The following is a 12045-nucleotide window of genomic DNA, read 5'->3' on the forward strand; positions in this document are numbered from 1 at the left end:
TAAGCAGCATTTTTTCCCCCCACACGTTCTGTAATGAAACACTTTACTTGGATGTATGCCTGCTCTATTATTGCATTTATAGATCATTAAAAGCAGTTTTCATGAAAACATACAACATCAATGTGAATTTAAAAAAATGATTAGACTTTGAAATAGATACCTTGCATGTATTAAAGTACGTTTTAATAAGGTCTGACGTGTTTTTGTATATGTGTAGCTTTTATTTTTGGACAATTCAAAGCTAAAATCACTTTGTATTGGGTTTGTTGGTTGCAGGTTTGTAAAAAAACAAACAAATTGATTGATACTGTGTGTTTTCATCAATATTAAAAATTAAAATGATATGAAAACTAAAATGAAAAAGTGTCTTTGTGTTTTTTAACTGTGCCATTAGTTACAGAATAAATCATATTTACCGATACTTCTATCTTGTTTCTCTCTTGTTAAAGTCGGGGACAGAAAATCAAATGCCTGTTTTCATTCTAAATAAAGATTATACCAAGCTTTTTTCCCCTGACGAGCACCAGTATCTCCTCTCATCTTGTGTTCATCAGTGCAATATGCTGACTTTTGTGTTTGGCTGGAAGGAAAGTGTGCATAATCTCATGGCACCTGGTTGCCTATTTGTAAAAAAAAACACACACAAAAACAGCTCTCAGCATGTTGCTTTAGTTAGGTCACAGTACAGATATGCAGCATTGACTTTTAACCTCCTATGAACATCTGCACAGTCTGCACAGTTTTTCCACACCTTGCATAGCTGAAGGTCTGAGAGACAGCAATCAAGTAATCAATAAATGAGAGAATTCAAAAAATACAAATATATATCGACAAAATAATTATTTATTATTAAAGGTCAAAGTTTTTAATGCTTTTCTATTTTGTAATTCTTGCCTCTTTTTTATTTATATATGATATTTTACATACAATTTTTTAACATAGACTCCTGAAAATGAAATGGATACAGTGTCCATGTTGAGACCGTGCACGTTTCTTGAAATCTGTTTCTTGTAAAGTCAGGAAACGGTAAGATATAACGTTGTATAACGACACGTATTGAAAGAGCTAACACAGCTCTGAACAAATCATTTCCTTTGAAGAGGAGCTTCAAGAGATGTGAAAAAAGTTGCAGTTGTTCCTTTACTTGCTCTCTTTTACATTTGCTTCATCTTCTAGTTTCACCATGACATAATGCAACAGGAACAGTAATAACCCCCTGGAGTCCAGGTTGAGTTTGTCACAGTTTAAACAGTCCTTACCCATTTTACCAATATATTATGTGCGTTTTTTCAGTCCTTACCCATTTTACCAATATATTATGTGCGTTTTTTCACCGTTACACACAAATACAGCAGAAAATTGTAAGAAATGAACAATAGTATTATAAATTTATAGAGCATGCAAAACATACACACATCCAAGGTGAATTTTAGTGGATTTATGAACATCGCATTTCAATGCAATGCACATTTGCACAAGTTATTGGACAAGAGACCATATGTATATTTTTCTTACGTATATATATATTTCTTTAGAGGTAGGACCATATGTTCTTCCTCCTAAGAGTTTATTAACTCATGCCTGTATATAGTGTGTGCCCGTTCTGTGTGGTTACATGTAATGCTGCTGCAACAAAAGAATTTCCCTAAAGTTCACATGAAGTAATAAGCATGAGCATGTTCTTCGCTGGTTTTATACCAACATTTTTTTATCTATGCATGGCTGTAAACCACTGAAAATATTAATAATTCAGCGTTGTGAAAAAAATCAGAGAGGGTTGTCAGGGTGTCTGCACGTCACAAAGGTAAAAGAACCAAAAACCACAATGCATCCTCTTAATTTTCCCTGTCACCATGGCAGCCGGTGATCACGCTTCGTGGTTATAACAAATTTGATGTAAGACATCAAATGGCAGTCAGCAGAAATCCGGATGTTTGTCCTTGCCGCGTGGTTACTGTAGCAACCGTGACACATGGCCGTCATCAGCTTCAGCCAGGTGCGTCAGAAAAGGAGACGGCGGTTGAACTGACGACTTCCTGTTTCCGAGAAAGCAGCGTGAGGTGAAAGCTACCTACCCCTTTACCTCTCTCGTCCATTTATCAACGTCGGCTGTGCATTTATTGCCCCACTGTTTTCCTTCTATATCTCCACGTGCCCCTCCTCGGTCTTCCACCCACGCGCTTACCCTCTCACCTGCCGCTACCTCTGCAGGTTGGCCAATGGGCTTCCGAGGTGGGTGTTCCCATGGCAACACAACAGGTAAACAGAGGTGGAGATAAGGACGATGCAACAGGACAGGAGTACTCATATGCACACACACACGAGGGTGGGGGTTTGGGTTCAGATGAGGGAAATTCTATAATTATATATTATATATTATATATATATATATATTATATATATATATATATATATATTATATATATATATATATATATATACATATTTAAAACTTTGACTACTGTTGAATATAAGCATAATTTTAGGAGAATATTAACCAGAAAGAACCCTAAAAACAATGTTCTAGTGCATTTATACACATGACTATCTGTGTAGATAGATAGATAGATAGATAGATAGATAGATAGATGCCTCTGTTTTTGCTGCTAGCTACTACTTAAAACTTTGAATAATGTTGAATATAAGCATAATTTTAGGAGAATATTAACCAGAAAGAACCCTAAAAACAATGTTTGCATTACTTTTGCTGCACATAGCCCCAATAACCTCAGCTGTGACTGCAACACTGATTCACTGTCAAAAAAAAAAAAAAAAAGGACGCTGAATAGTGCGTAGCAAATTCATATGTCACTCACACTCACTGATTATGATCATTTTTGCATCATTGCTGACAAGGTAGAGCGGACTGTACGCACCCCTGTGAGGCAAAATAAGGTAAATAACTGAGGGCAAATATATCAACACTTATATTATATGGATTATGATGTCTGACCGTCCTGATGACACAGTTCAGAGAGACTTTAGTGAAAAAGACAAAGCTGAAACAATAAAAGTAATCGATTATGATATAAATATGCAAATGGGAACAAATCTATCCACTGTGTATTTCCTTTCTTTTCCCTCCACTCCCCAAAGATCCACCCCACCCTGCAGCTGTGCAGCAGGTCAACTCTCCCTCTCCCTCCCTGTCTTTTTCTCCCTCCCTGTCTGGCTCTTTGGTTCTCACCATATAAAAAAAAAAAAAAGCTGCCAATCTGTCCAGGAGAAGACATAATTGCCATTATGACTGCGTCCCTGTACATCACACACAGTGTACTGATTGTTCTACAGAGGAGGAGGGGGCAAACACTGTCTGCTCTGTGCAGACGCCACACAATATTATCATAGCGTGACTACAGCTCATCCACACACACACACACACACACACACACACACACATACAAGACACACACAGACACACACACAGGCTCTATCTCACTCTTTTCACCCCGCTCAGTCTCCTTGTAATCTTTCCATTAAGCACAGAACAAACATAAGTTTCTAAAGGGTTGAAAATCCATACACCATTACCTTAAAAAAAAAAAAATCTTTTAACTGTCAAGCCCTGGGTAAACACACACTCACACAGTGCCACCACCAATAGGAAATGATAGAAGGACTGAATGGAAAAGCAGTTTGTACAAAGAGGAACGCCCAACTTGTGTGAGTGTGTATGAGTGTGTGTGTGTGTGTGTGACACATGGGACTGAGGTTTTGGGAAAGTTGACCTTATCCCAGTTCCAAATCCACTTCTCCATCTCCGTTTCCAAAAAAGAAAAGGTCACCGTTCCCACTAAAAAAAAGAAAAAAAGAAAAAGGACACCCTGACACTTTAAACAACTCTCGGAAAAAAAAAATCAGGCTTCAGTTAACATACTATATACACACATTTGTACAAAATCTACCCACATTTCCATTGCAAAGTCTCCAAATATAACTGAATCTAACAGTGACCATGTGTAAAGGATATGAGCGTAGCGATTAGCCAGAGGAAATATCCACTCCCACAACAGCAGACTGATCTATCGTGATGGGAAATGTCTTCATCATGTAACTAGATTGTGATTGATTCTGCCGGCAGCAGAAAGTCCCCACAACTGAGCAAGCACTAACCACACAAGCATAGGTTGTGATGCTCTTATGAGGCCCTCGGGGGGGATAAGAGGGGCGGATCTCACAAACAGTATCAAGGTGACTGGAGGCTATTATTAATGGAGCTCTGACGCAGCATTCGCCACACAGCGGAGTTCACCACCACTCGTACATGTGAATGAGATGCTTAAAACTTTCTGTTGCTTATTGTTTATTAAGAACGTAAATCTATAGAGATTGAAAGCTGAACCACAGTTTACAGAAGGATGTTTGAGTCTCTCAATTACAAGAAAAACAAGCTGTAAAATTTAAACGTTTATATAATAAATACACAGTGTTCACTTTATTTGTACAGTCTAATGCAATCCAGTACAACTGTTCTCCCATAAACTTTGCTTTTATGAGCACTGTAATGTTGTAGTGTTTGTTGACGCTGTCATAGAGGTGTTAATTAAATATGTTGCTCATAGTTGGTGATGTTGTTGTATTGTATTGGAGGTGTTTCAAATGTTACTTCCTTTATACATGTATAAGAGAAGGATATAAGAATCCCCTCTTAATATAATGTACGACCTTTAACCAAATTATAAACATGATTAAGAATTTACACATTCCATATAATGCAACCAAAAACGGATTGTAAATCTCCTTGTATGGAAAAGGTTTTGATTGTAGCGGTACCTAATAAAGTGGCCATGTGTATTTCTGAATGAATCATGCCACAGCTCACAACTCTTTCCATAGATACTAGTAGTTCACTTTGTGTTCCTAGACATATTTCAAATGTAACTAAGGAACTTCAAACTTTGATATTATAAATAATATTTTCCATCATAGCAGTAATGCAAAAAAATCTATACAACAAAAGGTCACAAACAAAGTCATGTGAAGTGTCACAACGTGGATCCCTTGTGGCGTTCTCAGACACACCAACTGCACAAAGACTATTTTTGATAGTCCACTAAATACCCATTTAGAACAGGAAAAAAAAAAAATCACTTATGATTTATTAAGAAAGATGTACAGGCACGTCTTTCATCCGGAAACAGCGGCGTAAAGGTAAAAGCATGGACAATAAAACAAACTGATATTCAAGTTATGAGACTGTGTATCATGCCACAGCTGAACAAATCGAAACTCTTATAAAATAATATCTCATAAGTATGCATCCAATATCTTTCTGTCACACATACACACTCGCATACTCACACACAGCTAAAACTCTTTGGTACATGCAATAGCATGCTACCCATCCTATCTGAACAGATAGGAAAATAACTGTACTTGTCTTATCAAGTAAATATTATTATGGAAACCATTAAGACAGGAAACTCTCACCACTGACTCCCGGTTTTCAATTACAGCATTGTATGTAATGTTGCTTCTCTACGTTGCCATGCCATAACTGTGTATTTTCAACAGAACTGTTTAGAAGATCAAACTTGTATCGGCCGTTTGTCAAACAAGGGAAGTGCCGGAGGAACAAAGCTGGTTGTTGTTTCCAACAGAGCATTTAGGGAGGCAAATATTTAATCTGTTTTCTTGCCAGCAGTCAGCTTGTCAGTGTGGAGAGCGAAGGTCTCTGCCACTATCAGAGGGAAGACTAAAGAGGCATCTGCATACACCTGGGAACACAGAACAGAGCAGTGTATCACTTTATGTTACACACTCTTACTGTTACAAACACTGCAGACACTGCCACCTTGAGGTTAAACTGGGGACCACAGCTCATTGTGAACACTGATCTATTTCATATTTTCATAATAAACCTAAACAGTGGAAAATTAAAGGATGAAAAAAAAAAAGATACGGATAAGCAGTTATGGAAAATTGATGTATGAATGAATACTGGTATAATGCTGAGTACGGCAACAGTTAGTGTTTGATGACAGCCGATCATTATTAGAGAGCAAGGAAAATCCACATCTGAAAACACTTGTGGTGCATTATGCATCTGTAAAAAGGCATCTGGAAAATATGTGAAATGACTAAGTGAAGCAGGAGGGATATCTCAAAATAATTAATCTAAGGACATATTTGTAATAAATGGAACATAATGTCGACATTAGTCTTTGTCTGGTAAATACTGCTGGGATAAATGTCGATACCTTGACAGGTTTAGCATCTGTTCTGATCTTGCCCCAGGATACGGCTTCATCAGGTCTGGCCCCAGAGTCAGAACCATCGAACTCCTGACCCGTGTTCACAAACACAGCATAGTCGGCTCCGTTTCTCTGGAAGGACACCGGTGAGAGAAAGCGCATGGCGTTGTTGTAAGAGCTTTGCTTTGCTGACATTGGTTGTGCAAATAGAGGCATGTGTAAATCTGTGAACAGCAATATTTTTTAATCATAATGTAGCACCTAAAATCTTAATCTGTAAAGTAAGTGGCCACTAAAGCAGTTAAATCAATATATTTCTCCCCCTAAGTTGTGCTGGAACAGAAGTATGAAGTAGCATGACACTTAATTAAAGTACCTTAAAGCTGCAGTTTTTGAGTAAATGTTGATTGTACTGCTGATCCTGAACTGAAATTCTCAAAACTTTAGAGAATTATATACAAACCCTGATGTGAAATCATGTATAAGTAACAGAAAGTAAGAAACAAAGACCACATGACGTTCCTTACCATAAGATTAGCATTGGATATATGATGTTTGACCAGTCCTCCTCCCAGGATGATCATTCCTGTCCTTTTGGCGAACACAGCCTGGCTGTTCAACTTGCGAATATCTGAAATAGTAGTCCACATGCATGTTATGACCGACGGATAACACGAAGACAGCAGCTGTGGTGATCTTGTTCTGTAGCAGTGTTGTTACTTTTACCTTCTACTATGTCCAAAATCAAGCCAGGGTTCTTAAAAGAGTGGAAGTAGATCATGTCGCCCAGGGAGCCGTCTGTCAGGGCGGGACTGAACACTGGAATGTTGTTCTGACACAGAACATAAACAACATCAACATTTACTGACTGATGTACAGAATCTATGGTTGCCAATGAAAGTGACTTTAGTCTTCCAACTTCCAACTCATCAGCGTTATCATTTCAAGCACTTTGACTTTGTGTCTTGGGTGGTTTCGTTTTTACCAATATAACCAGCACTCACCTTGTACGCCCAGTAATACACAGACTCAGTATTATTGATCTCCTTGCCAAGCCGGTGGATCATCTTGGAGGGAGTCCAACGAGTGCCCTGAAACAAAAAAAGTAAAAAAATCACATGGATTAGACAATGTTACTTTATTACAAAGGCCATCCTGACTGTACCAACTCTGCGGATCCTCCACCCAGACACCCACCTCAGTGTTCTGCTCCAACAACATCTGGTCCAGGATGGGTATCAGCCAGTCTTCAAACTTACAGTAGTTGTCATTGGGCACCAACAGATTTCCTATCCTACATCCGGCCGGCAGAGACAAGGAGAAGAGAAATAAATGTTAATTAAGGAGCTTTCGAGGTTCTGGTAGGTGGAAATTGTTTGTTTTGGACAGAGACAGTTCCCATGTTTTCAATGTTTGTGCTAAGCTAACATAACTAACTAGATATTTACCGTACAGGCACAAGAGTGGTAGAAATCTTCTCAGGTAAGTCTCAGCCAGAAAGTGGATGAACATATGCATATCCTATAATGTCAGACTACTTTAAGGCTCAGTATAAATTGTGAGAAGTATTATGCATCAGTCAATGCCAACCTGTTGATGCCTCTCTGGCGGAGATCCTTGCCAGGCATGCTGAAGTCTCCCAAGTACGTGTGAGCCAAGCACTTGATGAGATCTTCCTCTATGCCTCCAGCTGTGGTTACGATCACATCCACCTAAGACAGAGTAGTAAACAGTCAAACTGGTTGATCATTTTACTTGTGACTGATCTATGAAAATTGTATAAATGTGTACCATTTTGTGCTCTGCCAGGTAGCGGATGCTCTCTCTGACTCCGGAGCTGATGAGGTTGGAGGTGTAACCCAGAAAGATGGTGCAGCCCGACTTGGATTCACCAGACTTGTCACACTCATTTCCTTCATCTGGCTCCACTGGCTCAAGACGCTTCTCTATCTGTGGGTGCAGAGACATTAGACGACAGTCTGAACCTGTATCATTTAAAAGGGTTGGTTCACCCAATCACAAATCTCAGAGACAAGTGAATCTAAAATATCAAACATGGTTATCAGAAGTAAATGACAAAATCAGGTTTTGTGTCAGCCGTTCCTCTCACCATCTGGTTGATCTCCTGGATGGCCAAGCCCAACCTGCTGGCCTGGAAACCTGTGGTGAGGTAGGACTTCAGCACTGCCTGGAGATCAACCCCCTGGTTGAAGTCGTAGCCTCTGATCTTTGGCATGTCCTCTGGGAGATCGCAACTGGGCTTAAGGACAGCCTCCATTGCAACAGAAGGGGCTTGATCTGCCATCTTATCTGAAAAAAAAAAGGAAAACTCATAGTTAAGTCCTCATAAAGTAACAGTGGATGTAATCTTTTCAGTCAGTCATGTAGAGGAGAACTTGACGAAGCTTTAAAAGCTGAAAAAAGCAGATCTGATCTAACAATATTGGCCACTGAGTTTGTAGAAAACATCCCGAAAGATATTCAGAAGGCCACTGGGTGAGGAGCTTTGGGGATTGGCACAGCCCAGATGGACAACATTTGCAAAACCTCATCTCATCTCTTAGGCCTAGTCTTAAAGCTTACCCATGGGAGGACAGGGCTGCACAGCATGTGCACAAACAAGGATTGACAATGAATTAAAGACACCTCCTCAGAATCAGAACCAGAAGAATCAGGTTTATATACATATGCAAATCCATATACAAGAAACTTTCTGTAACCGCTTATCCTCACTATGGTCATGGGCGGGCTGACGCCTATCCCAGCTGACTTAGGGCGAGAAGTTGCCAGTTCATCACTGGACAAGCACAAGCATGTCTCTGTAACCTATTAAGTACATGTCTTTGGACTGTGGGAGGAAGCCGGTACAGTACTAACCACTGCTCCAGGAGAACCTCATCTGTCTCAATGACTACTGTCAAGATATAGTTACAGCTCCAGCAAATATGCCAAAAAGTTATCTACTGCAGCTTTAATCGAACTGGTTTTCTTTTGGGGATTAGAAAACACAATTATCTCCATGAATATCCAGTTTAACCAGTAATCCAGGCTGAAGGGAGCCAATAAATCACAGAGAAAAGTGTTTGTACCTCTTCACTGTCTATTTTCTGTGTTAGGCTTCATTTAAAATAGGTCATATTTACTTTTTTGTACTTAATTTGTATGTGGAGACACGTTTTTTTTTTTTTTTTTTATCATTTTGCAAATGTGTCATCACCAAAAACAGTCTCTGGTTTTGTACAGCAGGTGAAAACTACCATGAACAACAACTTTACAGCTAATTCACCGTATAAACCTATAAAGATGAATCCAAAACCAAACGTTTAAGCCCTGACAACACAGTTTAAGTACATATTGTGATAAGTAAGGGCGAGTAATAATAAAAATAATAATAATAATAATATGAAGCATGATTCGCAGGATCAGCGTGGTCTGGTGTTGAAGCTAACTGTGAGCTAGTTTAGTCGCCTGGCTTTAATCATGTTTAAACGTCAGCAGAGATAATAAAAAAACAAACATACCAGTTTCTTAGAGAGACGGTGTTTGATGGAGGTGGTTAGATTAATAATCAAATGTCAGCAGACACAGCGAGGACGAATATTGGATGTTAGCATTTCTGTAAACAACACATGGGGAGGCTCGTACTACGGAAAGAGCGAAGGGACAAACGGGATCAAAAAGCGCAATAAATAAATAAATAAGTAATACAGAGGTCAAACTGCTTGGATATTATATATTATATGGATATTATATTACACAGCTTATTATGTATTTATCATAATATCACTCTACAAAGTAAATAAGACATGCAGCTTTTAGATTACATTACTGTCAGGACAAACAAACAAACAAACAAAAAAAAAACATAATATATAAGTACATGAAAGTGTGGATTACGATGTTTGTCCCATGCACTTAATTGCCATTTTGTGCCAGTACTCAAAGCTTTCAAGACACTACATTGGAAGAAGGTAATCTCCCTTTTTTTAATGTTTTGTTAAACAGCGTGCATAATGAGTTTATACTGTTTACATTGACTGACATCAACTGACGTTTGTACCAAAAGCATTAGTTTAAAAAAACAAAAAAAAAAAGCTCAGTGAAACTGATTGTATTTGTAAAGCCGTTTATTGAAGGCACTCAGCAGTGCTAATAGTATGATCTGTTTTTGTAGGTATGTCCAGATACTGTATGTCGTCTGTGTGTGTTTGTAACAATGTATAACCATTTAATTGTTTGGATAAATCTGACTATAAATCGTTTGCACAATACTTGACTGATGCATTCGTTACAACACATGAAAGAATATTAAATGGCCTGGAAATCTAGTGCCTGGCTGGATTTGTTCACTGCCCCATGCATCGATTATACTGTTATACAAGAGCAATATTATTCAAGCCTTTTAAGTGAAGAAATGGATACACTAAAAGGTTTATCTTTTCCAACTTTGACAGTAGAAACTGTGTTTGCACTCCCACATAGAAGTCCATATGGTCCAATGTCTCATGTGTTGCTCATCCTTCTGAGGACTGTCAAAGCAGCACACACGTCTTCTATCTTTGAAAGGATTGACGAGGCAGCGATGCCGGTGAGCAGAGGGTCACTTCGCCTGTGGTCCTGACAGTACGGACCAAGTCTGCTGCTGTTAGGAGATCTGCTGGGATGATGTGGCATTTCACAAGGATTTTCATTGTAATGAGGTAAGATGAATAGAAGACACAGAGCATGTCTATACATATTTCGAACTTAAATAACTGATGAACTGTGCCGTTTAGATATATGATGATGTGAAGCTCACATTCAGATCTTACATACCTTGATTCTCTCCATGCCTGCCTCAACTTGAAGTTGATCCACCAGCTTTTGTGCCTGAACAACACTGTTGCTGCTGCTGCACATCTTCCCTGACATTGCCTTTAGTACAAAGCCAATCTTACTGGAACCAGTTCCCTTTTCACACCAGAAGGAGCACAGGAAAATGATGTATTTTACCCGATCCAAAGAGTCTGCTCAGGTCGTGCAGGAGAGTCTGGTCAGAGAAGCCCTGACTTTCCTTCCTCACTTGTACCCTCCTTTTTTATTCACTGTGGGGAGCAGTTCAAAGGCTCTGTGATATGAAAGGTCATACGACACAGTGTTGGAAATGTCACAAACATCAACACTCACTTCACAGCCACCGTATGAAAAGATTATCGGCTAAAGCATTATGCTGTGCTTAAGGTTAGCTTTCTGCCTTTCAGTTACAGTATGTGTGATTTCTTATTACAAAAGATACCACCGACTGTTTGTTTAATAACAAAAAGGTCATTCATTTGGTTCACTGTGTTTTAGCGGGCAAAATTTACTTCGGGATACATTTTTATGTAGACGAGGGACTTCAAAAGTTATGCTGAAGATACAAGAATGTGTTAATTATACCTAGGTAATTACAGTATGGATATTTACTCAAGTATGTGTTTATGTACAGTTTTGAAGAACTGGTGCTTAAGTAGCTATTACCATTGTTTCTGGATTTTTACTTAATATTTACTCATAACATTGAGCTGAAAAGAAAACAATATATGACATATGAAAATGTTCAATATGAATATATACCATACTGTATAATTACACCACCAATTACATTTACACTGCAATTGTGTGTGCTATACAAACTGTAATATCTAGTGTATTCACTTCAACCGTCCATAGTGATAATACTGATATATCTTACAACATAATTCATATTTATATCTGCACTTATACCATTCTGTACTCTCGCACTTTACTGCCTTTTTGGCACTTCTGGTAAGACGCAAAACGTGTTTTTCATTGTCGTAGTTGTACATTGTGCAATGACAGTGAATGGATC

The 12045-nt window shown here is 38.6% G+C and overlaps 1 protein-coding gene across 1 annotated transcript; it reads right to left on the minus strand.

The window, feature by feature from the left end:
* Positions 1-4290: 4290 nt before the first annotated feature.
* dhps (deoxyhypusine synthase) lies at positions 4291-9850 on the minus strand. Its single transcript, XM_027285224.1, has 10 exons — positions 9716-9850; positions 8305-8504; positions 7986-8144; positions 7785-7906; positions 7392-7488; positions 7199-7285; positions 6921-7026; positions 6722-6825; positions 6201-6326; positions 4291-5717 (listed from the first exon to the last, which is right to left on the minus strand). Exons 2-10 carry the CDS (start codon positions 8497-8499, stop codon positions 5622-5624), a joined length of 1092 nt encoding a protein of 363 aa, XP_027141025.1. The 5' UTR covers positions 8500-8504; positions 9716-9850; the 3' UTR covers positions 4291-5621.
* Between the last annotated feature and the right edge of the window lie 2195 nt (positions 9851-12045).

This window comes from Larimichthys crocea, chromosome XII (genome assembly GCF_000972845.2).
Source record: "Larimichthys crocea isolate SSNF chromosome XII, L_crocea_2.0, whole genome shotgun sequence".
NCBI lineage: Eukaryota > Metazoa > Chordata > Actinopteri > Sciaenidae > Larimichthys > Larimichthys crocea.